The 27,933-nt window shown below is 49.7% G+C and overlaps 1 protein-coding gene across 2 annotated transcripts; it reads right to left on the bottom strand.

Moving 5' to 3' along the window:
- Positions 1–283: 283 nt before the first annotated feature.
- SSTR5 (somatostatin receptor 5) lies at positions 284–8,805 on the bottom strand. 2 transcript variants are annotated; one of them, XM_027902553.1, is made up of 2 exons: positions 8,523–8,805; positions 284–1,758 (listed from the first exon to the last, which is right to left on the bottom strand). In XM_027902553.1, the coding sequence occupies exon 2, from the start codon at positions 1,688–1,690 to the stop codon at positions 578–580; it is 1,113 nt and encodes a 370-aa protein (XP_027758354.1). In that variant the 5' UTR covers positions 1,691–1,758; positions 8,523–8,805; the 3' UTR covers positions 284–577. The 2 variants fall into 2 exon arrangements, with proteins under 2 accessions (XP_027758354.1, XP_027758355.1); XM_027902554.1 differs by lacking the exon at positions 8,523–8,805 and adding an exon at positions 3,266–3,276 and having other exon boundaries at positions 284–1,692.
- Between the last annotated feature and the right edge of the window lie 19,128 nt (positions 8,806–27,933).

Here is a 27,933-nt window from a genome sequence, read left to right as displayed (position 1 = left end):
CGTGGTTTCCTTTTTTCCTCATCCTTGCTGTGTTTGGAGGATTCCTGGGCACCATGAATCTCTCGGATGGGTTCATGACAGTGAACCAACGCAGCAGGACCACCCAGCACGTCCCAGCCACGGCTCGTGGTCAGTGCTGGGGCCTTTTGTGGGTGAAACTCTGAAGGAACAGCAATTTTTCTCGTAAGAGATCCCCCTGAAGGATTCCAGAGACACTGTCTGAGCTGTTTTCTGCTCTGAGCTGCTCCCAGCAGTGCAAAGCAGCCATAAGGTAGCAAAAACTGCTCTCGGGGGGTTTTGCATCTACAGGGCAGTACAAAGCCTGGAAATCAGTTCTCCAGAGGACCCCAAAAGGGTCCCCACGTGACCCAGGTCACCACGAGAGCTCGGCCAGAGCCCAGTGCAGCCCCTGCCACTCGGAGCTGGGGGAGGGAGGGGAGTGAGGCCACTTCTAATGTACATTTGTTTCAGCCCGTGGGTCTCCACAGTTTTACCTTTGCCACGAATCCATCTCTCCTTGAGCCCCCCCACGAAGTTCTCCAGCTCTACCAGCCCTTTGCAGCGCCAGCCCCTGCCCTCAGACCTTGCTGGTCTGCATGTGGCCGTTGAATTCCACGTTCCTCTGGGTCAGCATGGACTCCTGCAGGCGGCTGCTGTTCTCCTGCCTGTGTTCCACGGGCTCCCCGTCCTCCACGCCGTTGCCCTTCTGGAGGCAAAGGACCTTCTGAAAGCTCTGCTTGAAGTTGTCGGAGAGGAAGCCGTAAAGGATGGGGTTGGCACAGCTGTTTGCATAGGACAGGACCACCATGAAGAAGTACAAGCCCACCAGCACGGGGTCTGCCGGCAGGATGAATATCAAGTTGACGATGTTCATGGTGTAAAACGGGAGCCAGCAGAGCACGAAGACCACCACGATGATCACCACCATCCTGGTCACCTTCCTCTCCGACCTCCTGCGCCTCGTGGACCCCACCCGGATCCCCGACGACTTGACCTTAATGACAATCAGCAGATAGCACAGGCAGATCACCAGGAGGGGCCCGAAGAAGCCCAGGACCGAGGTGTAGATGATGAAAGCCGCCGACCAGATGCTCACGGGCTCCGGCCAGTTCATGTTGCAGGTCTGGAAGTCCTCCTGCACGTCCGAGAAGATGATGACTGGAAGCACCACCAGGAAGGAGAATGTCCACACAGTCACACTGATGAGCTTGGCCACCCTGGGCCGCCTCCACTTGGTGGATTTGATGGGGTGAACCACGGCCAGGTACCGGTCCATGCTCATCACCGTCAGGCAGAAGATGCTCGTGAACTGGTTGATGCCGTCCACGGTCATGACCAGCCTGCACAGGAAGGAGCCGAACGGCCAGTAGGAGATGGCGTTTTGGGTGGCCAGGAAGGGCAGGCCCAGCATGAAGAGCACGTCGGCCACGGCCAGGTTGAGGATGTAGATGTTGGTGACCGTTTTCATCTTGGCGTGGCGCAGCACCACGTAAATGACCAGCGTGTTCCCGCTGAGCCCCACGGCGCACACCAGCAGGTAGCAGATGGGAATGAGCACCTTGTGGATGTACTTGAAGGAGGGCTGCTCCGGGAGCGTCCCGTTCTCCGTCAGGTTCGCCAGCAGGGAGGAGTTCCCGGCGCTGGGCCCGCCCTCCACGCCGAAGGTGTTGGAAAAGTACAAAGGATCCATAACTTCTGGTCCTCGGTTTTTTTTACTTTTAAGGTTAAAGGAGGTTAAGCTTCAGGGGCATCTTGTTCCTGGAAAGAAGATTTTCAAGAGGAAGAGAAAGAGAGAAGGAGTGAATTCGCAGCACGTTAAGTTTTACACGTCACTGAATTTCCTCTCCAGGCTCAGGGCTGTCCATGCTAAAGGACAAGGAATAATGGCTTTAAACTGAAAGGGGAGAGGTTTAGATTAGATATGGGGAAGGAATTCTTGGCTTTGAGGGTGGGGAGGCCCTGGCACAGGTTGCCCAGAGAAGCTGTGGCTGCCCCATCCCTGGAAGTGTCCAAGGCCAGGTTGGAGCAACCTGGACTAGTGGAAGGTGTCCCTGCCCATGGGGCAGGGGGTGGCACTGGATGATCTTTAAAGTCCCTTCCCCCCAAAACCTTTCTGAGATTCTGTGAAGTCCACAAGGCCACCTTTACCCTTGATTTTCTGTCTAAAAACTGACAGAGAAATGGTTCGAGTAGAATTCCGAAGGACTCTGAAGAGCACGCAGGGGTCAGGCTGGGAGCAGAGCCCTGGGTTGGTGCTGAGAGGTTGGTGCTCCCCAGGGAGCACCAGCAGTGGGGAGGTGAGGAACTAAACCCTCCATGACAACGACAACACCCCAGGGGGAAAGTCAGTGAGCTCCAAGATGGGAAGGAGTGGTGTCTGAGATCAGGATACACGGACAGGCTGCCGTGGAGAGGAACAACCTCCTTCTTTTCCATCTCTCCAGACTGTTCTTCTCTTAGTGTTTCCAATCCCTCTCCTCTCACCTGTGCTTTGTGTCCGAGAAACACCTTTATTCCACAAGAAATCCAGGCTGCAGTGGGCACTGCAGGACACAGCTGAGCAGATGGGGTGAGAGGAGAAGTTTTAATAGACACTCTGGAAGAGGCTGACAATTTCCAACGCCCTGTTTCTTGAATCACAGGAATATTTTTTCCTCTTTTTGTCCAAGTAGGTGTTTGTGAAGCGTTCCTCCAGAGAAACTTGAAAACATTTGCTCTAAAAAAAACTTGCAGATTTAAAACACGCAAGGTTTCTCTCCCCCAAGTCTCACAACAAACCTTGGTGAAGGTGCTCAAGCAGGTTGTGCTCGGCCACATCAGCTGATGGTCAGATCTCCATCACAATCTGGGGGCAGGAATCTGGATTCCAAACCACCCCCCTCCACCAGCCCACGCTGCATCCAGGCCTTCCAAACCCAAGCAAATTGTGCATCACTGCAGCACGAGAAACTTCTCGTCTGCAGGAGGGATCCAAAACACCTCCACGGCTGTTGCTGGGCTTTCTCCTCGGGTGAGAAAAGCTGCAGTGGGGGAAGAGGAGAAGTTCCCTCCAGCTCCCAGTGGTAAGCACAGACCTGCTGCTCGGATTTGGGAGTGTGCAGATGGGGAGTAGGTGTCTCACATGTCACTCCACGGCCGGGAGGAGATGCACCAGGGAAACCGGGAATCCAGGGGGGCCGGGATGGGAGGAAGAGCTCCACATCTTCTTATTCACCCCCAACCACCAAATCCAAGCAGGACAGGCTAAGCCAGAGGTGAAAAGGACCATTTTAAGATGTAAATAGTAGGGAGGGTTGTTTTTTTTTCAGGGTTTGCTTTAGGGCAGTCGTGGGAGAAGTTGAATTTGTTGTTTTTTTTGGTTTTTTTTTTTCCCCCCCTAATTTTGGCCATAAAAGAAATACATGAGCCACCTACAACGTTCTTACAGATGCTGGCTTGGAGGTGGAGATGATCTGCAAGTTCTGAATAGTTGATTTGTGTGTTTGGGCTCGGGTGCTGCAGCCATGGGCACGGTGGGAGCATCCCTGCAATCCCTGCAGGGAGAGCTCAGCCAGACCATGCTCCTTATAAATTAAATAGGACTGGATTAGTGCTCAGACAAAAAAAACTCAAACCCCAGCTCTGTCTAAGAAGAGGAGTTTGAAATGCTGTTCTGGCTCTACTTTTAAAATGTGATGTTAAATCTCAGTTTATTTGGGAGGGGGGGAGTCTGGGAGAAGCCCCAGCAGCACCACACTCCTCCTGGGCTCTGGGGCTTTGGGAAGATCCTATTTGCTTTCTGTGTGACCCAGCTGGGATGTTTGAGGGGCAGAATATAAAGGGAAAGGGTGGTGGGATGGGGTTGCTGGTGATTATAAACCCTTTTATTTCAAACTGCAGCTTCGGGACTGAGCTTGGGGCTGAGACTGGAAGAGCAGCTCGTCCTCAGCAGCCCAGACAAGCTCAGCATCACCAGGCTGGGCCAAAAAAAAAGAAAAAAACCAACAAAAACCCAAGTTTTTGAGCTGGAACTACAAAACCAAGAGGATGTGAAGAGAGCTGGAGCTCAGCAGGGGGGGATCAGAAGGTGCAGTCATGTGTGGCTCCTCCTGATGCTCTCAACAACGAGGAAGGACATCTCTCCTCTGAAGTCACCTCCTTTTTTTTTCCCCCAGCACATCTCTTTGGACTGTGGGAATGACACAGTAAGTTCCAGCCTGGTGCTCCTTCCACTGCCTTTGGAGTTCAGGCCTTGCAGGAGCAGGACAAGGAGCTCCTTTAGTTGGACACTCCCAAATTTCTTCTCAGCCTGAAGAAAACCTGCAAACACAAAGGGCCTCAGATTCCTCCAGCCATCCATGCCTGGCATCCCTGAGGCAGCCAAAGGTTTTCCTTCAAGGACTTTGTGTGTCTTCCACGTGTTTCCAGCCTCCTCCAGCAGCAGCTGTGGCATCTCCTCCTGCTGCTGTGCTGTCCCCAGGGGTCAGTGTCACTGCAGTATTTTGGGGCTCCTCTCTCAGTTTATGAACATCAACCTTTACCCTCAGGGGGTTTGTTGAATCAGAATTAAAATGTGATGAATTTCACAGTATTCCTTGTCATACTGAGGGCATTGAGAAGGGAATCACAGAATCCAGGAGTGGTTTGGGTTGGAAGGGACCTTAAAGAACATCCAGTGCCACCTCCTGCCACGGGCAGGGACACCTTCCACTGTCCCAGGTTGCTCCAACCTGGCCTTGGACGCTGCCAGGGATGGGACATCACATTTGCTGAGGGGGGAAATCCATTTGCTGAGGCTCTGATGCAAAATCTCAGGTGTTCACCTGGTGCCAGCCTGCAGGTTGGCAGCACCAGGAGGGAGTTTCCATCCCCTGAACATTCCTGTGTGAGGATGTGGTGGGTTTAAAGTCACCCAGACCCGAAAACTGAGCCCGGATCTCGAGTCTCCACTCCTTGTTTTCTCCACTCAGCCATGGAAAACCTCCCTCCTGTGTAGCCATTGGTGTTTTGGGGGTTTTTTATGATGTGGCAACAACAAAAAAACCCACCCTGGACAGCTGCAGATTATGTTTTGAGTGAGCACAGAGGATTTTTCTCACTGTCCATCTCACAACTTGCCCGATTCTACTCGGGCTCACATCGTCACTCCAGCAGTTAATGACCATAAACCTCCCCAAAGGATGACTAAATGTAATTAAGACATGCTGACTGATGCCTGATAGCCTTGTTTTGGTGTTCCTAATTAGTGGATTAATAAAACACACCCCTCCAGGGGACTTGTTCTCAGCCAGATTTTTTTTCCCTTTGGTGTTTGATCTCCAAGCCACCCCCGTGGAATAGTCCACAAATTATGTGCTTTCTGCTTAAAACACACAAAGCAGAAAGGAGATAAGGACACAGAGCCAGAGTAACCAATGACATAATCCCAAGTTCTCCTTTTGCAGGGCAGCACCCTGAAAAAAATCAGCATCCAGAGCAGCTGAACAGATCTGACTGCCCATGTCCCTGCCATAAAAAATGAGGGAAGGGATGAAAGCGGGGTTATAGCACAGCCCATTCTGCTCAGAATTTAGTGAAAATTTCTCTAGCAGGTATCCTGAATAAGTGTAATTTTGCTGGGCAAGAGAGCAAGGATCCAACAGCACAGAGCCCATCAGTGACTGAAGGTCATCACAGCCTAAGGAGGAGCAGACCTTAAAAATGCCCAGGCAGTGGAGGCTGAAATTCTCCCTGGCTGTGGTCACAACGACAAAGCAAAAATAACCCATCTGGAGTGCATTGCATGAGAGTGGAGCTGGGATCAAGCAGGAATTACAGAAAGAAACCTAATTTTATGAGTCAAGATTTGATCTCTCTGCCTATTTACTGCTGGAATCATAACTCTCTTATGCAGCATCGGCCATAATTGCTGTGAATGGAATTACAACAACAGGATGGCAAATTGCTGCTTCCAGGTGCAGGAGGACGAGGGATTACAGGCAAAATGGTAACCCAGACAGACAGGCCTTTGAAAACAGGCATTTTTAGGAGCAATGGGAAAAAAAGCAGCTGGATAACTATCCAAGAATTATGTAGGGGCAGAAGAACTTGGTGAGGTTTTCCCATCCCAGAAAGAAACCTGATTTTAGGAGTCTGAAGGCACCTGCTTCGAGTCCTGGCAATTATCACCATGTCCAGGGCCTAAACCAGGAGCTCCCTAAAAGCACAGGAATCTCACTGTTCCACAGGTAACAATCTCGCTTTCCCCTCTCCCAGGCCTCTCCCACCACCTGGGATTGGAAAGCAGAGTGAATCAGTTCAGATGGGAACTTTCCTCCCGGTGAAAATTGCCATTTGGTGTTTCTCAGGGCGTGTTTCTCACTCCAAAAAAAAACCAAACCAAACCAAAACAAAAAACCCCAGAGGGATTGATTTTTTTCTCCACAGAACACACAACAAACCAACTGTCTCGCCCTAAATTGCTGCTCTGTTTGGATTAACTGGATTGGTACTAAGCACTGATCAGCTGAAGGCACAGTTGAATAATTTCTTACCACTTCTAGCCCTTGGAAAAAAATCTTTAAAAACCACATTTTCGAGCTGACAACACCTTGTTACCCCCCTGCTCACCCCAGCCCAGTGTTTCCTAGAGAACCCTGAAGAGCCATGACTGGGTAACTTGCTCCCATTTTTAGTCTGCAAACAAACAGCCCCTAAAACAATTTTGGCTTCTGCCAAATATTTGCTGAACACTTTCTTTCCCCGAGCACACCCCGGGCTCTGTTTTGCTCAGGGATTACTCACTTGGGCTGAGCTGGTCCTGCCACACAGACAGTCCTGTAAATCACAGGTTTGTAAATCTGGGTTTGCTCCCAGATTTTTCAGCAGCTTCAGGCAGAGGAAGGTGTGGAGCCCATCCCTTTGTGCTCTCACTGGGCTGGGATGAGGCTCCAAAATCCATCTCCAGCCCTGCTCCATCACCATCAACAGGGGTTTGTACCAAAATGCTTCTTTCCCACCCTCTCCTCTGTAATCCAGCTCCTCCAAATCCAAGCCTCAGCTGGTTTTTCAGGGACATGAGAGGTTCAAAGGCAGGGCAGTTGAGGAGCACTGGCTACAGGCTGTATCTGCTTCCAGGCTGAGGGAGAGCTGGAACAGCCACGGATCCCTTTGGCTCAAGGAGAGCCCCAGGCTGGAAGGAGCTCTGGAACAGCTTCTCTTGCTGTAAGAAGTGGAGCAACTCCAGGAGAGGAGCCCCGAGGAGGAACTTCCGAGGTGTGGGGTCTCTGGTTTGGATACCCCCCACACCAGCAGAGCAGATCCACCTAGCCCCGGTGCCAGTGTCCCCAGGAGCTGGCATTTCCCACATCAGCACTCCCAGACTGATCCCAAGCACACTGAGAACCGGCTGACTGGTGCGACCTGCACGTCTCCTCCCCCTCCAAAAACTCCACAACGAGTCTCTAGTTCAGCCCAACACAACCTGCAAGTCCAAAACACCCGAGCCCGGGGTGTTCTCTCCCTGCTCTTCAGCGCAGAGGTCTGGGCTGTGCCCGGATCTGTGGATTTTGGGAGCCAGCACAGGGACACGGGGAGCTGCTCCCAGCCCGGAGCAGTGCTGACCCCCGAAAGCTCCACTTCGATCTTGACATCCACTCCCTCCTGACCGCCCTGGAGCAATTCCAGCCCCCTGCATTTCCCTCTTGTGTTTGATCGGAGAGGAGCATCCTGCGCCGGCCCCCGGCGGCTGGCTGAGCCCCATCCCTGCTGGCCGGGCACATCCAGGGGTTTTTCCACCTTTTTTAGGGCGGACAGCACCGATCTGTGCCTGCACATCCCTCCCGCAGGTGCCTTTCTCATCCCTTTCGAGCTTCAAAGCCAGTCCTGCTTCAAGAGCCGCGTCCTCCGCAAGGCAGCGGGACCCTCCCCGGCGTCCCCCCAGCCAGGACGGGGTCACCTCCCTCTCCCCCACCATCCCCCCAGCCAGGACGGGGTCACTCCGCACGGAAAGCCCCCTCAGAAGGGCAAGCCCGGGCCCGATGGCTCCGGTGCTTCATTCACCCCCAGCGAGCCCCCAAAAGCCACCCCTCGCCTGCCCCAACGCCATCCTCCCTCCTCTCCCCCCATCGATCCCTGCCGGCTCCCCCAGCCCCGCTCGCCTTTCCCGTGTCCCCCGGGGGTGGTTACCTGCAGCTGCAGGGGCTCCTCTCCCCTCTGGAAGCAGGATGCTCCGGCTCCCCCCGCAGAGCCGTGGCTGGAGCCCCGCTCCGGGAGCGCTCCCCGCGCGTCCCTGCGGCGGCGGGCGGGGACGGGGCCGCTCCCCCCACCCCGGGGAGGAGGGACGGGGTTCCCGGGGAGGAGGGACGGGGCTCCCGGCCGGGGGAACAGCGGCCCTGGGGCCAATCCTTGGCCGGGAACTTGGGCGGGAGAGAGCGGGAGGCAGGAGCGCTCCGCCGGGATGCTCTGCCCGCGGATCCCCCCCGCGCGTCCGTGCCCACCTCCGCGTGCCTGTGCCCCCTTCACCACATCCGTGCCCCCCTCCCCAGTCCCAGGGATGCCCTTACCTGGCTCTGCCGCTCCCGCCGCTCTGCCCCGACCCCGCACCTCGGGGGTCGCAGCCCCCCCAACTTCCACGGTGCGGGGTCCGCGCAGCTCCCGGGAGGGGCCGGAGCCCCCACTGCCCGCCGAGGGGGCAGACCCGCATTTCCTCCCCTGCCTGAGCTCCTTCCAGCCCCGACAAGTCCTTTTAAAGGCTCCCGCGGGCTGGTCCTCGGCGAGCCCCCTCCCCGAGCGCCGGGACTCGCTGCTGCTCCCCCAAAAAACCCGGCACGCGAGCCCGCGGGCTCCTCCGGGGGCAGCGACGAGGATCTGACATCTTCGGCACGGTTATTTGATGCTCCCGTGCCGGAGCAGAAGGGGAAGACGGAGTGCCAGGGTCGCCCTCGCATCCTGCCTCTCCATGGAGAGCTGCGATCCCGTGTGGGGAGGTTTGACTCCAGCTGGCTGCGAGTCAGACCCTAAAATTACTGCCTAGTGGAAAGATAAGGGCTTCTCATCCAGGCTGTGCTGGATTTACTCCCTTCTAACCTCCCTGGGGTCCTGCTGGGCAGGAAGAGGGTGAAATATTTGGAATTTTGAGCATTTTGAAAGGCAACAAGTGGAATAAAAGTCGTGCAGAGCTCTCCCCCCTCCAGCCGGCACCCTCCCTCCCCCTCCCCCGCTATTACATCTGTAAACATCAGCACCAGCGGCACTTACACTGCTCAGCTCCCTCACTCGTGAGGGGGATCAGAGCTGGGTGGTTACAGAGCTCAGGGCTCCCCAGCCCTGCCAGACACTCATCAGCATTCCCGGGGCATCGTGCTTCCTAATAATGGATATGAACTTCATCCACCGCCGAGGCTTTTCAATTAGAGACCTGTGATTGAGTCAGACGTGTGAAGGCAAGAAAAAAAGAAAAAAAAAAGCTGCTTTTGGCATGTCAGCCTGTAATTCAATCTGCTGATGTATTTATGGTCATGTATTGCTAAATTGAACTAAGACTCCGGTCCTCTCTCTCGCCATGACAATGGGGAGAGTCATCCGATAAAAATAGAGTTGGGCTGATAAACAGAAAAGGAAGAGGAGATTTTGGTCACCTTCCTTGGAAACACGCCAAGCAAAATGGGAGTGCAACGACCCCACTGGGAATATCAGCTTGAATCAGAAGGGGGTTAATTTAAGAGTTGCCCTCCTATACTTTATTAGCATTTTATTAGCATTTATGAGACACGAAACGCTGCTGAGAAAACATGGTGGTCCCTAAGGTTCCCTGAAGGAAGCAGCACTTTTGCTTCCAAGTAAACAGCTTGGAAAAAGTAATTTTTCCAGGGTCTGTGCTGGGATAGAGGCAGGATTTTCCAGAGCTTTCAAGGCTTGTTGGATTCTTTACCCACTCAAGTCAACGGCTGATTGAAGGGAACAAAAAGGCAATCTGAGAGCACTCCCTGTCACGGTGCTTTTAGTGACTGGTGTCCTGGCAGGGGGCAAAGAGCAGCACAATCCCATGCCATGTGCTCTGGGATGATCCTGGAGCAGGGAGGTGGGACCAGTGACCCACCAGAGTCCCTTCCAACCCGCCCCATCCTGTGAAACCCCCTCTGAAACAGCCCTAACTCGGGCACAGATGTCTTTGCCTCCCCAGTCCTTGTCACACACAGAAATTCCCTGTCCCAGCATGACCCCTGAATGGAGCTTTTCCTGCAGGAAGGGTGAATGGTGATGCAAGTGCTGACACACTCATGGGGGTCACCCAGTTTAAACCAGTGCACGTGTGACATGGGGGAAGTGAGAGCTCCCCGGGGAGCTGTGGGGAACAGGATCCTTGGGAAGCTCCTCCTGCCTTGTCAAAATGCAGCTGAAGCAGAAAGGAGGAGCTGTGACCAATATTTTTAGAAGGAATTTAGAACTCCTGGGGAACTTGTGTCAACAGCCTCTCCTGGTGAACCTGGCAGCGAGGAACAGGCACTGAGTGCTGCTGAGAGAGGAATTAGGAGTGTGAGAGAGATCTGGGGCCAAGCCTGGCTTGGACTGGGGGGAAGTGCTGAAATTCGAGGTCCTTGAGTTGGATTTCCTCTGATTAGAGGGGCTGGAGTAGCACAATCAAGATACTTTTTAATCTCAGAAGAACAGGGAAAGTGAGAAGGAGCAGAGGACGTTTGGTTTGGAGTAATTGCTGCAAAAACTGATGGTGTGCAAAGGATTAGACCCAGAATTTCTCACAAGCACAAGAGGAATAAGGTCAAACCCAAAGAAATCAGTCTTGGGAACCAGGCAAATCCACAGAACTTTGCCAGGCTGGAAATGGAGTCCTTGGTGCTTCCAGATCTTCCCAAGCAGCGAAGGAGAAGCTTTAATTTTAAAAAATGGGGAGTCCAAGGCACTGACAAAGAGGGAGTTGTGTTCATTCCCACGGGCCTTCCCAAAGTACAGGATGGATGGATGGCCTTGGGAAGGTGCCCATCCCAGCAGACAGAGCTTCCAGCACAGCAAGCGAAGCTGTGGCTCCCAAAACTCAGCTCCAGCCTTTGCCTGAAGGTTTCTCTCAGGATTTTAAACAGGTTTGCTTTCTCTTTTCCACTCTGAGAAAAAAAAAAAAAAGAAAAAGAAAAAAGAGAGATGTAGAGGGTAAGAGCTCTGAGTTGTTGTTTTTAAAATCACGTCCTGGAGTTTGCTGGGTGAGAGTGGCTGCTCCTCACTTGGAGGAGCTCTCAAATCCAGCTGAGATTTGGGTTCCACTGTAGCCCTGAGTTATTCCTGTTACCATAGAAATAAATGGATGTGTTTTCTGCCTCAGACCCCGCTGCCTGCAGATATCCATCATCTCTGCTCCTCACCAGCCCTGGCCACGGGATCCATGAGCTTCCAGGTTCTGCTTCTCCCCGGGAACTCCACATGCAGCAAGGACTTTTATTTCTCCTTTTATTTTATATATTTTTTTAAAAATGACTGGCTGGTGTTCAGCTCACAGAAAACATGCTTCTGCCTGGGAGACAGTGACTCCATCCAGTGACATTCCCAGTTTGGCTGGAGCCGACTGTTGTCACTCTGCCTGTGGAACACGCCGGGAAAACACAGGCAGTGGGAATCACAGGGAGGCTGAGATGTTTTCCCTTCTCTTTGTTCTCCTCCTTCTGGAGGAAGGGAAAATCAATGCACTTGCGAATCAGTGCATTAAAAAGCTCTCAAATGGGCTGTAATTACAGGCCCATCTGTTGTCAAATTGTTGAATTGCCGGCGGCAGAAAATGAGGGAAGATCTTCCCACTCGGTCATCGCTGAGCGGCCCTGGGGTCACTCCCACGGGAGGCACAGGCAGCCTGCTCTGGTTTTGGAATCCTTCTTGGAGGAGAAGGAGCTGGATTCACTCACCCCTGCCTGGATGAACCCTGGCTTGGCTGTTGCAGCTTGGCTGGGAGAGGAAATTGCTTTTCTTGGAGCACATCAGGACGAGTAGAGGGATGGAACCCTTGAAAGGATGGGAGAGCTGGGATTGTTCATCCTAGAGAGTGAGCTGATTGTGGCCTTGCAGCAGGGGGTGGAATGAGATGATATTTAAAATCCCTTCCAACCCAAACCATTCCAGGATTCTGTGATCCCACGATCTAGAGTGGGAGAGCTCCTGCACCCCCTGCACCCAACACCCCATTATCCAAATATCTCATGGCCACTGGATGCCCAGATGACTTTTGCCCTTCAGACAGGTGTTACTGAAAATATCCAACCTGGTGGCAGCCCCAAACCCAACCAGCTGAGCCCAGGAAGGAGCCCTTGGCCCAGGGCTCAGCTTTATCCCCCTGCCTGTGTTTGCACAGAACCCAAAATGAGCTGAGAAGGAAAAGATTTCTCCTCGTTATTTTGTTTCCAGGACAAAAGACAGTTTGGATTTTTTTTTTTTCATTTCCATTTCCTTGCCAGTTTTCAAGGCCAGGTTGGACTCGTGGAAGGTGTCCCTGCCCGTGGCAGTCCTTTCCCATCTGCAGGATAACACGACTGAGGCTGTTTTCTGCCTTCCTTCCCATGGCTGTGCCAGCACTTCAGCTGCCTCCTGATGGAAATAACCCCCAGCCTTTGGTCCTGTTCAGAAATTAAGTCTGCAGACACATCCACTTCAATTTAATGCTTCGCTCTTAATGAGAAGCAGATGCAAAAAAAAAAAAAAAAAAAAGAAAAAAAAAAAAAAAAAAAAAAAAAAAAAAAAAAAAAAAAAAAAAGGAAAAAAAAAGAAAAAAAAGAGGAAATATTAAAAACAACCTCCATGTGCCAATTTGGGGAACAAAATAACCTTGTTATTAAATCCAACAGCCAAATTCACTCCAGCACTGAAGTGAACCCATCTCATTAGCAGACTTGCTGCTGCTGTTGGTAAGTGCTTGGTAATGGGTGGGCTGCACCTTTTTTGGGTTCTCTCTGGCACTTTGCATGTCTTGCATGAAGAGCAAACATTGCACAGGGGTTTTTATCGGCTCCAGTGCCTTGTACTTGAAATATTTCCATTCACTCCTTTGAAATGCTCCATCAATACTGATTTAATTCCAGTCCCCAGGGAGCTTTATGCCCATTTTACAGGCACACTCTGTTCTGTGAAGCATCTACAGTGAGCTGATAACAACACTGAAAAGGAGAACTGATATCTTTCCTCATGTTAACAAAACCCAGCTCTTTATCCCCCAAAAAAAAGCTTTATTCCAGTGACCAGCAAGTTTCACTTGAGCATTTTCACAAAATGATGCTTTCCCAAAGAAACATTTAAAAAGGATTTATTTAGTTTTTATTTGCTTCTGTGCAGTCAGAAACCTTTACCTTCGTGGGAAATTGGACAGCCCTATCGATTTCTGGTGAGTTTTTGCGTTGATTCTGGCAACCAAACCTGGTTCCTGCAGCTCTCACCTCTCTGTTTTCTGCTTCAGGGAATCAAAAATGCTCTCATTGGGTGGACTGGGAAATAAAAGTGGGTAGAGCTGGATATATTTGTGTTGTTAACGTCACCCTTCAAACCAGGACTTAGGCTGGAGATTCCTTTGGAGTGATGCATCCCATAAGTACCCAAAACTCCCCTTTTAAGCACACCCAGCAGTGCATCAGCTGAGGTTATTCCTGCTGAAAATGCCCAAGAGGGCAGGGTTTAATCTTGATTTTCAGAACACCTCTGATTTTTTGAGGCCCTGGCTGTGGCTGCCCCATCCCTGGAAGTGTCCACGGCCACTTTGGAGCAACCTGGGCTAGTGGAAGGTGTGGAGCAGGGGTGGAGCTGGCTGAATTTAAGGTCCTTCCCAACCCAAACAATTCCACAATTCTATGATTTAAGCCCAGTTATCCAGGCTGAACCGATAGACAAGTTCAGGCAGCCACATCCTCAGCCTTCATCCCCCCCTGGGTGTGATGTAACACTTCTTATTGCCCTGACACTGAGGGAACAAAGAGCTGGGAGACTTTGCTCCTCCTGGCTCTTCCCTGGGCAATCAAATGCATTTTTAATCTGTATTTTGAATCTTGATTTTAACCACTGTGGTGCCTCAGGAGCCCTTTGACAGGAGTCATTGCCCTGCAGAGCTGAAAAGGGGATGAAAGGCAGAAAGAGAGGGCTGGAAGCTGTGGGAATGTGCAGGTTTGATGCTCAGAACCTCTTTCACCTGCCCCCTTTTCTCCTGAGAAGGTTTGCCCTCAGCTTCCCATCAAAAACAACCACAGCTGGTGGCAGGAGCAGCTTCCTCCCCCCTGGATTTTTGGGTGGGGGTGGAGGAACCAGGATATCCCCCCAGGGCCTGGGAAGGGGAGGAAATGACCCCATCAGTGTAAAGTTTAATAACTGCCCTCCCTCCCCCACTTCCAACTCTCTTTCTCTGTCTTTGCTGAGCTCCAGGTGAGGTTGAACCCAGCTCTGGGTGCTGATTCAGCCTCTGCTGCAGGAGGTGTTTCCATCCAGCCCCAGGTCTGTCTCATCTACAACCCTTTTCAAGTCAATCTTCCCCCTCCTGGCTGCTGCACTTGGGAAGCAAAGCAGCTTCTCCCCATAATAGAAAAGCAAAATCGCTCTTGGCAAGTGGGACTTGTTGTCAGAGAGGTTTAATTGGTGGCTGGGGCCTCCTACACGAGACCACAGAAACTCAGAACTTACATAAGGAGTTCATCTTCTTCTTGCCTGCCCTTGTTCCCTTCTTATTATAGCACTTGATTGCAGAGCCATAGGTTGGTAAATTTACCCCTGCTTATCTGCCTGCAGTTTGCCACAGATTTTTTATTTTTTTTTTAATTTATTTTTTGCTTCCCTCCACAGAACAAATGGCAGGGCCAGGATGACAGATTTCCCAGCGAGATTCACACGGAGTAATTTCTTGTAAAAACAGCGTTTTCTTTAAATACCTCAGTGTTTGCAGCCTGTGGCAGATCAGCCCATCAGGTGTTGCAGTGAATTTGAACTTGCCCACGTTCCTGGTTCCTCAGAAATGCCACCAGGGCAAACTTGGAGCTGCAACTCCTGTGGAAAACCATCTCCTGCTGCTTTTTGGAAGTCAGGACATGAATGAGCAGAATTCCTGCCTCTTTTCCCCAGGCTTTACACTGAGCTGGTCCTTGTCCTGCTTCAATATCTGAAGTTGAAAGCAAGAGCTGTGGTGAAGTTTCCATGTTCACGATCTGAGCATCCTGTTATTTCCACGCGTCTCTTGGGGCTTGGAAAGGTTTTCTTGCCTTTGACAGATGGGAAACAAAGCACAGGGGAAGTGAACTGATTTCCCCAAAGTCCCACAAGATTTTGGGGGGGGTTTTTTCCCATCCTTCTAGGGTGAAAAGTGGGGTGAAGATCACAGGTCACAGATGCAGGTGAAACACAAAGGAAAACAATCACAAGCTGCCCCCACGCTGCAGAGAACAGGCTGATACCCCGTGGATCTTCCAGCTCTGATGGTTAATATTTAATTCATCCAGTATGATCAGTAGAATAAAAATATCCCTTTGGCTATTTTTTTAACAGGCATTTTGTCCAACCTAAATTTAAAAATCCCAAGCACTCAGTCTTTTCCAACACTTCCACCTCCTTACATGTGGTGATATCCCTGTTCCATCATTTCCTGTGTCCTCACACAATGAACCCAACACCAGATATTTTGGGACAGGACTTTTGTTTGGGTTTTTTTTTTTAAAGGATTTTGACTCTGAAGCTCCTCCCTAAACTTGTACAAGGTTGATTATTGATGCAAAAGATTTTAATGTCACCATTTCAAGTGTCTTGCCCTGCTGGTCATCTGGTTTCACAGCTCTGCTGAGTTCAGAGGTGCTTTGTGGTTGGTGTTGAGGGGCAGAGGCAGGAGAGAAATGAAGTCGTGGTCTGGATCCCACCTCTGGATGGGGACACAAATCCTGGGAGACTGGAAGGGAAGTCCCTGGGAAGGGAACATCACATTCACTCCCTGCTCCCAGAGCCTACAGAGCTTCAGAAAGGATTTACAGGCTCTCTTTCCTGGTGTTCAACAGTAAATCTAAAGACCAACAGGTGCAGTATCAGTGGAATATAAATGAGAATTGTGCAGATAGGGCTTACATTTACACCCAGCATCTCCAACCCTCCCTCATTTCCAGAAATAGGAAAAGAAAAAAAAAAAAAAACACTCCACAGTAGATTTTACTTTTGAGTTCAGTAGGATTTCAGCAAATTCCAGCCCCAGTTCCTCAGCTGTGGAGCAAAACTTTCCATATTACCCAGTTCACTTTCCAGGAAAGGCTTTCTTAGGCTCTAACCTCGACTCAGGGGTGGAAATCAGATTGCTGCCTGTCAGCTGAGCTATTTGTGGGCACCTCTTCCCTTGGAAATCAACTTATTTTAGTCCTCACTGGCAAAGGGACAAATGGAATTCTGTTCTCCCACAAAATGCTGTGACTTTGGAAGTGCTTAACTGAGGAAAACCCCCAACATACAAGTCAGCAGTGCCAAGCTGCTAAAAAAAACAACCCAAATCCCCCTCTCTCTCAGTGTAGGAATATTATATAATGTGTAGATGGAAATGATGGAGGGAGGGAACAGCCTGGAAAACACAGGAAGGAAAATGTTGCCGGGGGAGAATCCAAGCCATGAGACAGATGGGAGGGTCACAAAGGAGGCCCAGGATTAAAATAAAAATAAGTGACTGAGAGAAGGCCCAAACAGGCCCAGAATTAGTGCAAAAAGAAATGACTGAGGGGAGGCTCTGCATGGATAAAAGTGGGTTTTCTGAAGGAAGAGAAGAACAAAACCCTTTGTGGGGGTTTTTAAACCATCTGAGCTCCGTGAATACAGATGGGATTTCGTCCAGTGAGTCACAGAAAAGTTTCCAAGAGTTTTACTTTAAAAAAAAGAAGCAGTGAAAGGGACTGTACCTGGTGCTTGCTGGTGAGAATCAGTGTTGTCAGGAAAGGCTGGGATGGGCTGATTGCTGCTGCCGCTGCAGGGTGTGGAACCACCTGCCTGGTTCTGCTGCCACAGCCAGGCTGAGACCTCCATCAAATCCAGGCACGAACACCATTATTTGTTCTCCTGAGTGATGCAAAACGTTCTTACACTCAGCCCAAACTCATTCCCACCGGGGGAAATTCTTGGATCTGCCAGAGGAGCGTGGCAAACTCCACAGGATTCCATATTATATAAATGTAATACATTCATAATTTTTATTTATTTATGTATTTATTTACAATTTCTGAGGAAAATCTAAGTTATAATTAAATTATAATTAAATTATATATAATATAGAAAAATCATATCTAAATTATAGGTATAAATTATAGTATAATTAGAAATGATAATAATAATTATCTCACTGATAATCTCATTTAGTTGTGTGCCAGCTCATCGATTAAATATTCCCGACCCAAGGGATTCCCCGGGAGTTGGGAGAGGTGGGTTGGTGCCCGAGCTGAAGCAGCAGCTCATCGGTCGCTCTCCGTGGTGCTGCAGCAGCTCTTCAATGACCCAAAGTCGCCTCTTTTGGCCTCATTTCTACACCAATCCCCCCCAACCAGCTGCAGTTTCTGCCCGGTTCGAAACCCACGTTTTTCCAATCCCCAGAACTCTGCAGGACAAGATGGGCCCAAAGCACAGCAACACCTTATTTATTCCTGCCAGGGACTTCAAAAAAAACCCCTCAGCTGCAGTTGTAATCTTAACAAATCATCTTCATTTATTTTCCCTCTGCATTGACCAAAGGGTGATTTAAATAATTTAGTGTCTTCAGTACCATCCTCTCGTGAGATTATCTGCTATTGACCAGTTTCAGGCTCGGACTGAAGCTGTAATTGGAGGATTTCGCTGGAATTCAAGATTATTCAACCAGCCTTCACTGATAAAGCACCATAAAAAACTGCAGTGAATTTCCACAATGTTGAGGGATTGGTTTTTTTTAAATGCAGCGACAATTTTATATATATATAAATTATATATATATTATTTTATATATAATATATAAAATAATATATTTTAATATATTTATATTTATATTTATATTTATATTTATATTTATATTTATATTTATATTTATATTTATATTTATATATATTTCAACGGGCTCTGCTTTGTCCTGGAGACCTTTGCAGCAAAAATAGCCCTGATCCCTGGATATTTACTGGCTTTTCCTGGCTTTTCCATCTCCCAGTTGTGCACACAAGGTGAAACTAGAGAGGGAGCAAAGGCACTGTGTGTACCTGCAAAAGCTTGGAGGAATTACAGCCCCGGGATTTGTTGCCTCAGAGTTCAATCCTTCAGTGGTGCCCCGATGGAAAGCTTTGCCTGCATTTTCTCTGCCAGTTCCGTGAAGGGATTAACCCACGAGCTGAACTTTCTCCATCATTGTTGTTTTTTTAAGAGAAGTTTGTCATGAGAATAGCCAAGCTGACACCATCTCACATTCTGCTGGAATCTATTTTAGGATCGAGCCGGTCCATATGTTCTGCTGCTGTAAACGGATCATCTGAAAGAAATCTCTACAAAAGGGTAAATTTGCTCCTCTTTTCCCTGTTTTCAGCCCTAATTCTGAGGGTCCTCAAGTGCATGACGTCACCTTCTAATGGTTTTCCAGTTTTATGGGAATGGGTGCAGGTGAATGGGAAGGGTTTGTGGTTAATTATGAGTATGCAAAGCGAAATGGGAGACCTGGAGGTGCAATTCTACTCAAAAAAAAATTTAAGGTCTTGCTTGGAAAAGTAAAACTGAGCTATAAAAAACACCCTGGTTTTACAACTCTCCTCTTGATCTCAGGCTTTGGCAGGGCCTCCTGGAATAAAATTCAGGAGCAGCTCCTTGTCCACTCACGTGTTTGATGGGAAAATTAGCCCCTGATTTAGAACATCCTTTTAAAACCTTAACAGATCCAGACCTGAGAATCAGTGCCAAAACCTCCCGAAATCTCCTTAATTAAGGACCTAAAAACGAGCTTTTAAATCGTGTCCCCCCCCCCCGCCCTCCTTTGGCCTTGCAAAATAAATGCCATTGGAACAGTCGGAGCTGGAGATGTAAGAAGAAATTCTCCCCGACAGGAGAGAAAATCTGAGGGCCCCAAGAGTGAGAGAACATAAAGTCTGGCCAGGCAGAAGCAGGTCTGTGATACATTAAACCCGAATCATCGTCCTGAGTCATTCCTCACACACTTAGACTGAGATCATGAGGTCCCCATGCTCAGATCTTGCTCCAGGATTACTCTCCTGGAGCGGTTACATGGGAATCATTTGTGGGAGATCCACGTTTTCCCCCAGCACTTATTCAAGCACATATCGACATTTATTTGGACAATTTGGGCTGTGAGGAGCAGGAAAACTTCAGCTCACTTAGTGATGTGTGTTTTCTGATATCCAATCCTTCTTCCAACCTTTCTTGCATCTGTTTTTCTGCAAGTTCCTCGTAAAAAAGGGACTGGCTTGGTGTGGATCCTCTCTGTTTCTGCTGGGTGTGATGGAGATTAAATGATGGGTCCAAGAGCTCTTTTCATTCATCAGATCAGATGTTGTCTTTCCCCAGGTAGGACAGCACTGATTTGGGCCACCCTGAACATCCAAACAGAGATTGCAGACTTTTGGTCCCTTTCTTATTAAACAGACACTTCAGAAAGGGGAATTGTGGTTTAGGAAGCACCTTCCTTAAGTCCTGAAAAAATACCCTGGTTTTGTTTTAATAGTCCAAGGAGATGCTCCCTGCTTTGATGAGGCAGCTTCCACTGCAGTCTAATCCTTGTCACTGAAAGTTTGACCTCCACTTCCACTGGATTTGATTTCTTCCTTACAGGAGGCGCAGGGATTATGGAATTATGGAATCCTGGAATGGTTTGGCTTGGAAGGGACCTTAAAGCTCATCTCATTCCACCTCCCACTATCCCAGGTTGCTCCAAGCCCCATCCAGCCTGGCCTTGATGCTTTGGAACTCTGACTTTAGGCAAGTCAAAGAGCTCTCAGGTGCCTCAGACTGTCAGGATCTCCCTCTTTTCTTGGGCAAGAAGCAGAATTTCAAATCCTTTGCAGCTTTTCCCCTTCGCCAGCACCACAACATCCATTGCAGGCTGATTACTGCTCTTCAAAGCAGAGCCATCAAACTGCAATTAAACTGACACCCAGAGTGTGGTCTTGACCAAACACAATCAGCAGTTCCATCAGGTCACCTCGTCCAAAGCAGCATCTTGGCTCACAAAGAGCCTCAGCTCGAGGGCTGAAACCCAGAGGGATAAAAAAGCTCACTGAACTCTGCAGCTCCCAGCGTGGAAATCTGAGCTCTGGGGCTTTGGCACCTCCCAGCTACGTGAGAATCCCTGGATTAGCATCAGGTTCATGGAAAATCCCGTGCTGGGGTAGGACACTCCCCGGTGTGGCTGCTCTGAGGAGGGATGGGGGTGTTTGCAGCTTGTGCTGCACGTGCCCTGAGCTCTGAACTCCTCAGGGATGCAGAAATTCCCACTTCTTTCCTAATCCAAGGCAGGGGATTAGACCTGGCTGTCACCCACTGGGTCATTCTGGTGTTTGAGTCAGCTGCTGTAATGAGAGCTGGCACTGGAGTGTGCCAGGGCAGCCCCTCTGCCTGGGAATGTCTGTCCCACCGTCACAATATTCACAGAGGAGAGGCAGGAATAAGAAAACATTAATGCATGAATTAAGGAGACAGTGAGGGGGAGATTTGCAATTCTTTCTTTTGTTGATAAACTCCCCAAAACAGCATCTGTTGCCATGTGGAGAGTCAAGCACGAAAGGGGACCTGTCCGCTCTCCATCCTGCTGGGATGGGAATCAGGATTAAAGCCTTTGGGCCAAATTAATTTGGTGAAGTGGACGAGAACTCTGCTTGCACAGCACTTCCCTTGGGTATTCAGGGGCCTGCTGGGGTTGGCATCGGGGTGGGATTGCTGAGAGTGGAAATCTCAATTCCAAGGGAACAGTTGCTATAAACTGACCCTTCATTTCAATCAATGATTAACCAAATCTGGCTTAGAGAGTGCCATGAGGAAACAGCCCAGAGCTGAGCCACGGGAACAGCTTCCACAGGAAATTGGTTCATAGGAAAGAAATAATCCAAAAAAACCCCTCCCTGTGATTTGTGAAGGAGAGCTGTGCCAGGGGAGCCCAGGAAACAGTTCCACAAACAGTGTGTCAGTTCTAAGGACTGAGCAATAAAAAACCCAAATAATTGGCCCCTGGATCTCTGCAAAACACGGGATGTGCAAGAGATTCAGGACTGAATCATCCAGCAGCAAAGGAATGTGCCCAGAAGAGACGCCAAAAACAGGTAACCACAGGTTGGGCCGAAAACAGAAGTGGATTTGGGTGAGAATTAAACTGTGAGCCCTGAGTTCAGGCAGGAAAATAAGATCTGCTGGCTCAAGGTTTGATTCCCTTCAGAGACACTTCCAAATAATGTTGAGTCTTGATCAGAACACATGATCTTTAATAACTTCAGTAACACATCTCTGATAACTGTGCTCCTTTGGAAAGTAATTTATGGACTTATCATTGCTCTTGCAGTAAATCACAATCCACATTCCCTGCCTGTTACGGCTCCAAATATTCCAAAAAGGAAAAAGGATGTGACTGGTTAGAAAATCCTTTGCTCTGCCAGGTTTTGCTGCTCGTTTCCTTCTGCCTGGAGGTATCAGCAGTTATTTTGTGGTTTATATTCACCCTTCCCTCCTGGAGGAGCTGTGTCTTCAGCCTTTTATGCTCTGTGACCTCCCCAAAGGCTGGACCTGGAGCTGGGCTGGATGGACACGGAGCACACGGAGCTCCTCACCCACCAGAGCAGCTTCCAAAGCCAAGGGGAAGCCCCACAACAACCCCACTGAAGGGTTTGGGAGTCAAACCTCGCTGCCAGAGCCTGGTTGTTTCAGGGAATGTTTGGGATGTTTCGGGAAATCCATGGCCACGATAAGACAGCGCGGTAAGCTGGCCACATTAGCTGGGATTTCCACAGGAATTAAGGGATCAAGCCATCAGAATCCCTTAGGCTCCAGTGCTAGCAACAGTCCTTGTACCTTCCATTTAACAGCATCCCAATTCTGGGTTTTTTTTTCCATTCAGCAACCCCTCCCCACCCCAGGTCTTACCAAGAAACCGGATCCACCAGGGAACAGCGTGTTTACCACCTTGGCAGAGTTTTGCCCTGAAATCCTTATTCATGCTGTGTCAGACAAACGTAGCCCACAGCAGCCTGGATTAGGTTTAATTTATTCCCAAATTGTCATGTTTATTTAATTCTCTCTTTTTTTTTTTTTTTTTTTTTTCCCCCACATGTGGAATATCTCCATCCCAGCAGCAGATGTTCACTGAAACCTGAGGATGCAGCAGGGGAAGCCACTGCCCCCTCCCCGTGTCACCAGTCAGGGGGAAGGCTTGGGGTGGCTTTGCTCAGGTTCCACCTCATTGAATCAGAGCCCTGATTCCTGCACTGGCTGATGTTGGGATCACTCACAGCCTGTCCACATCAATAAATATGAATCAGAAAATAGGATGCCCCATCCCTGGAAGTGTCCAAGGCCAGGTTGGATGGGGCTTGGAGCAATCTGGGCTAGTGGAATGTGTCCCTGCCCATGGCAGGGTTTGGGACTGGATGATCTTTAAGCTTCCTCTCAACCCAAACCATTCCAGGATTCCCTGATTCTGAATTTATTCACCTGAAACCCCTCTTTGCTTCTCTGTTCCGATGCTAAAATGCCAACTGTGCATTTAAAAGCTGGGCTGAGCTTTGCTGACCCCAGCTCTGGCCTCCAGTCAATCCAGTCCATGTGCTTGTCATCAGCATGGCCCTTCCTTCCCTCCCCCAGCCAGGATCGCCTGCATTTTCCCTCCCAGCTTGAAATTAAAAAAAACAATTAGCAATAAATTACCCCCTGGCTGCAGCAGTTGCTTCTAAAAGCCAGGCAGGGAATTCGCTCCTGACTCTCTTGCCAGGTTGAGGTTTGAAAAGCTGAGTCTCCTGGAAGTTTTCCTTTCCCAGGGTGGTGCAGCAGGGCTGGGAAGGGAGTGAGGAGGGGAGTGAAGGACACTGGGGACGCTGCAGTGGGCAGGAATAAGGGCTTGGACTGGGAAGATGGCAAAGAATTGCTCTACCCCTCAGCTCTTAACCCAGGGACGTTCCCATGGCATCCCTAGGGATGCTGCATTCCCTGAGGCCATCCTGCTGGGGGTGGTCAACAGGCAGGAGGGAATTTGTGCTGCTGATCAGGCTGAGGAGACCTTGCTCAGCTTCCCTGATGTTTTCCTCCCTTGTCCCCCAAGTATCTGCTTCGTCCTGCAGTCCTGAATATTAACGAATTCCCCTTTATCCTGGGAGTTCCAGGGGTAGAATTACCATCAGCTGGAAGACAGATGATACTATTTGCTTGACATCCAACAGGGGACTGAACTTTGATCTTCTGCCTTTCAGCTCTAAAAGCTGCCTGGCTCCTCTCTCTTTATTTTCTATGCTTTGCAGCAGGTAAATAAAGGCATAACCAAGGCAGGGGCTTCTCCCAGGGAGTTTCTGGTCGAAATCTGTGGCAAAACCAAGCAGGTGGCTCCAGCAGGCAGGTGGGAACATGGGGTTTGCTGCTGCTGCTTGTGATGTTTTATTCAGACCATGGCATTTTTTCATCTGAGCTGAGCCTCACCCTGAATTTTGGGCACCAGCAGTTGCATTTCAGATGGAAATATCTGGCTGGTAAATACCATGGTAAATACCATGTTCTTACCACCCCACCCAGGTACAAAAAACACCCCGTGCTTAAATATGCAGAGCCCAGATCTTCCCCCACACACCATTCCCAACACAACACCAGGCAATAATTCATCCTGACTCTCTATTTGTGTTTTCCAGAGCCTGGAATCAGCCTGAATTCCTGCAAGCTGCCTTTAGGAAGAGCACTTTGAGATGCTCAGTCCGGGCAGCAGCACAGGACGAGCCTCGGGCTGATCCCTGCAGGTTTCCCTCCCAAATCCCCTCATCCCCTCCTTTATTGTCCCTCCAGAGGACACAGCCAGGGCAGGACTGAGCTCACACAGCTCCAAATGCATCACAAGGTGGTTTATTCCCCCCTTCACTCGCAGCCTCCTGGACCCTCAGCCTCATATTGTGGTTTAATTTTGCATAATCTCACCGAGGGGAAACGAGGACGGGCAACTGCAACACAAACCTTGTCACCTTTGATCCACAAACCAAAAGACCTTCAGCTTCTATATTTTGGGGTGATTTTTTTTTTTTGGTATTTAGAATCGCTGACAGGGCTGAGAATCCCCTGGAAGAGGATTCAGAGACTCAGAGCCCGCTCTGGAGCTCCCAGAGCAGCTTTTCCCGGGCAGCTTTCCTGAACCAACTGGAACAGCTCGAGCTCCTCTCCTGTGGGAACAGCTTGTGAATGTTGGAAGGGCGGGGAAGATCGTTGTGCACCCCGAGGAGGAGGGAGGGAGGGTCATGGCTGGTGGAGCAGGGACAGGGCACAGCTTTGCCCGCTCCGAGTCAGTGATGGGGAGCAGCCGAGCCCGGGCACAGCCAGCCAAGGGCACCTTGTCCTGCAGCACCAACCCTGCCTCTCCCTGCCCTCCAAAAATAACAGTCACTGGGGGGGGGGGGGAATGGAATGGGTTTGGCCTAAAAAAAAGGGGTTGATTTAGATCAGATGTGAGGATGAAGTTATTTTACAGTGAGGGTGGGCAGGCCCTGGCACAGGTTGCCCAGAGAAGCTGTGGCTGCCCCTGGATCCCTGGAAGTGTCCCAGGCCAGGTTGGAGCAACCTGGGCTAGTGGAAGGTGTCCCTGCCCATGGCAGGGGGTGGCACTGGATGAGCTTTAATGTCCCTTCCAACCCAAATCAGCACCTGATTATAAAATGGGTCTGTTGTGCTTGATTTGGGGAAATCCCTCCCCTATCCTGGTCCAGGGCAGAGCTTGGCTGGGAAATCCCACCCTTCCCCCCACCATTTAAGGGAGGGTTGTCACCATCGTTCCTAGGATTCTCCTGCAGATAATTGTGTTGGTTTTGTCCTGTTTTTTGGCAGATTTTTTCCCCATGACAAGAGGGCAGTGAGAAGAACCAGCCACTGGGTCATTCTTTGTGCAGATTCTTTGTCAGGGTAAAAAGTGCCAATTTTCAGCCCCCAAAGGCAGATTTAAACGTTTCTATAAATGCAGAAACCTGAAGAAAGATTGCTATGCAACTTTCTCTTTGCACCTTTCTTTCCCCCTTTGACTGAAGGACTCACACTAGAAATAAATGATGTTTTTGTGACAAGCCCTTGCCAGAGGACACCCAGCCTCACACAGCCCTTCTCCTTCATTCTTGGAGAGAATGTGAATGATTTCCTGCTCCTCCCAAATCTCCCCAGCAGTCCATGTCACTGTCTGCATCTTTATTTATCATTCCACTTCTTGCTGAACCTGGGAGAGCAACACAGAGAATTTCCAGGCAGTGGCACAAAGCAGGGGGTGAAGTTGGCAGCAAAAAAAAAAAAAAAAAAAGGGGGGGGGGAAATAAAACAGGAATAACCAAAATAATCACCTGGAGTGATCAGCAGAGCTTTTGAGATGGTTGACACTTATCAAAGCTTGTTTGTCGATGCTTTGAGGCAAACAAGGCAGTCAGAGTTTGTCTTATCAGGTGGAAATCAAAGCCTGCTTGTGGATGAAGGGCTCAGTGTCCCTCCCTCCCGTGGGGCTCAGGTGACAGCAGAGCTTGGCTGGGGAGATTTGATCTGGGAAACGCTGATTTTCCAGCTTCCCTAAAGAGCTGAGATGGAAACTCTTGGAAATCCTGGAGATGGGACCCAACCAGGCCATTTGCTCCCTGCTCAGACACGAAAAATAGATCTAAATATCTGGGAAAATGGGGATTTTTAAGGAGCAGGAGGAGCCTTGCCCATCCTTTATTCTGCTTCTCTTCCCAAGAAATAAAGTGAAATAAGCTCTCTTCCAAAATCAGGATGATCATTTCTAACTGGGTGATGGTTTTTTTCCCCAAATGCTCTGATCACTCTGATCCATATCAAGGTTTTTTCCCCTCCTTTGCCACATCCCATTAATAGCAGGAAAGGGTCTCCAGCGGGACCAGCCAAAAGCAGGGATGGTGGGGATGAGGAACAGGAGAAATGATGGAGTAACAGGAGGAACCACAACTAGGTATTTTCAATAAAACTTTATTCCAAGTCTTCATTTATTAAAAAAAAAATAATATTCAGGGTTAACTTCATCTCCCATTTAATAATAGTTGGCAAGTGTCTGGCAAATATCCCAAATGATACCAACTTAAAACTTCCCTGATTTTAACTATAATTTTTGGTGTAAGGTTGGCTTGGAAAGCTCAGGACCGGGAAGGAGCAGAAAAGTTACTGGGAAAAGAGGGCTGTGTTCCCAAAGGAGTTCTTCATGTTCTTAATTGCCTTCTAATTATGTTTTATTACTCACTAATAAGGCTGGGCACTTGCTATTCATAACGACTCAGACAACACCACTAGAGGCCACCCTTGTAATTCAGGAAAACGCTTGGAAGTGAAATTCAGCTGTTCAGTCCATGGTTTATTAATTTTTTTAATTAAACCTTCAGTGGGTGCAGACCCTGGAGCCCAGACAGCAGATTTTATTTCTTTTTTCTTGCCTTTGACTCTAAAGACCAAGTTTTCACGATGAGCTGGGGGATTTGCAGGGAGGGTTAAACACAGATTGCTGGTTTAAATGTTCAATAAACATCCCAAAGTCCTGAAGGGCCAGACTTGGGTGGCTCCTGGTTGTCGCTGACGACCCAGGGCTGAGGTGGATGGGACACAGGGCACTTCACCAGCCCCACACGGGACAACATTCCCACTTTCCCGAGGAAAAAACCACGTGGTGACACCAGGACAAGGTGGCCCCAGCTCAGGGTGACACAGGCAGACACACAGGAGCACAGAGGAAGGGGAAATCTGCCTGCAAACCTGCATGCAAAGGGTGGCATGAGCTTTCCTTTTGGCTGGTGGAGTCAAAGCCAACGCTGGGATTTGAGGAATTCTGGAGCCACTCACCCAGAATTGCCACGGAACCTTAAACAAGAGAGATAATTCACATTTCACGGGTGTCAGGATTTTGTGTTATTCCCTCTCTCCCATCTCTGCTGCCTTTCAACATCTCCCCCTTTTTTCCAGGTCTGTTTTAGAGGGCAAACCCATCAAAACTGGCCCAGTTGGAGTGTCCCCCAGCCCAGCACCCCCAAGAGCAAGTGCTGCATCCCCCAGGGGTGTCCCCTGTCCCCAGCTCCCTGAGGGGACCCTGAGGTGGGCTCAGCTACCTTTTCCTGCAGGATTAAAAGCCACATCAACCCCAGAGCAGTTTCCCTGCAGCAAAGTGCTCTCTGGGAGCCCCTCAGCATCATTTTTCCACTTCGAGGTTTGGGGGTCTCACTGTTACTGCCCCACAACTGCTTCCAGCAGGTGATGCTGATGCTCACGAGCTGCTCCTCTTCCCCAGGAATAATTCTCCTTCTGTGACTCCCTAAGACTCCTGATTTCATCCTGTGCTGAGGGACAGGCAAATGTCTTCCAAGACAGCATGACATGATACCTGTTCCCACCCTGACTGAACTGGCAGCTGGAAATGCCTCCCACGCCTGTGGATGTCCCCTGGAGATTTAACTGCTCAGGGAAAACCAGCCCCGATCCCTGAGGAAGCAGCAGTTCGGATTCCCAGCTGGTTTTTTTGGGGATAAGCCACTAGAGGGGAATAGAGATCCATAATATTTGCCAGGGGCACCGAAAAACCTGGAATCCTGGGGCCTGGGAAGGACCGTGTGAACTCACCCCTGACGAGAAAACACTCAATCAGTGTTATTAATTGCAATTATCACAAGCAGAGAGCAAAACCAACGACTCCCAAGGAATCTGGGAGTTGTGCTGAACGCTGACAACCACCCCAGGTGATAAATGAAGAAAACAGCGTGGCCTGTGGCGATATTTTTCCTGATAACACCACCTCCAAATTGGGTGTCGGGGATGTAAAAGGGAAGA

The sequence above is a fragment of the Empidonax traillii genome, unplaced genomic scaffold, assembly GCF_003031625.1.
Source record: "Empidonax traillii isolate 1590-97213 ecotype Southwest subspecies unplaced genomic scaffold, ASM303162v1 scaffold888:size428694, whole genome shotgun sequence".
Classification (NCBI taxonomy): domain Eukaryota; kingdom Metazoa; phylum Chordata; class Aves; order Passeriformes; family Tyrannidae; genus Empidonax; species Empidonax traillii.
This window is presented reverse-complemented; position numbering and strand designations above follow the sequence as displayed.

What these genes read in the sequence shown, in the direction of transcription:
- SSTR5 (XM_027902553.1), bottom strand. Translation starts at nt 1,690, where the DNA reads ATGGATCCTTTGTACTTTTCCAACACCTTCGGCGTGGAGGGCGGGCCC.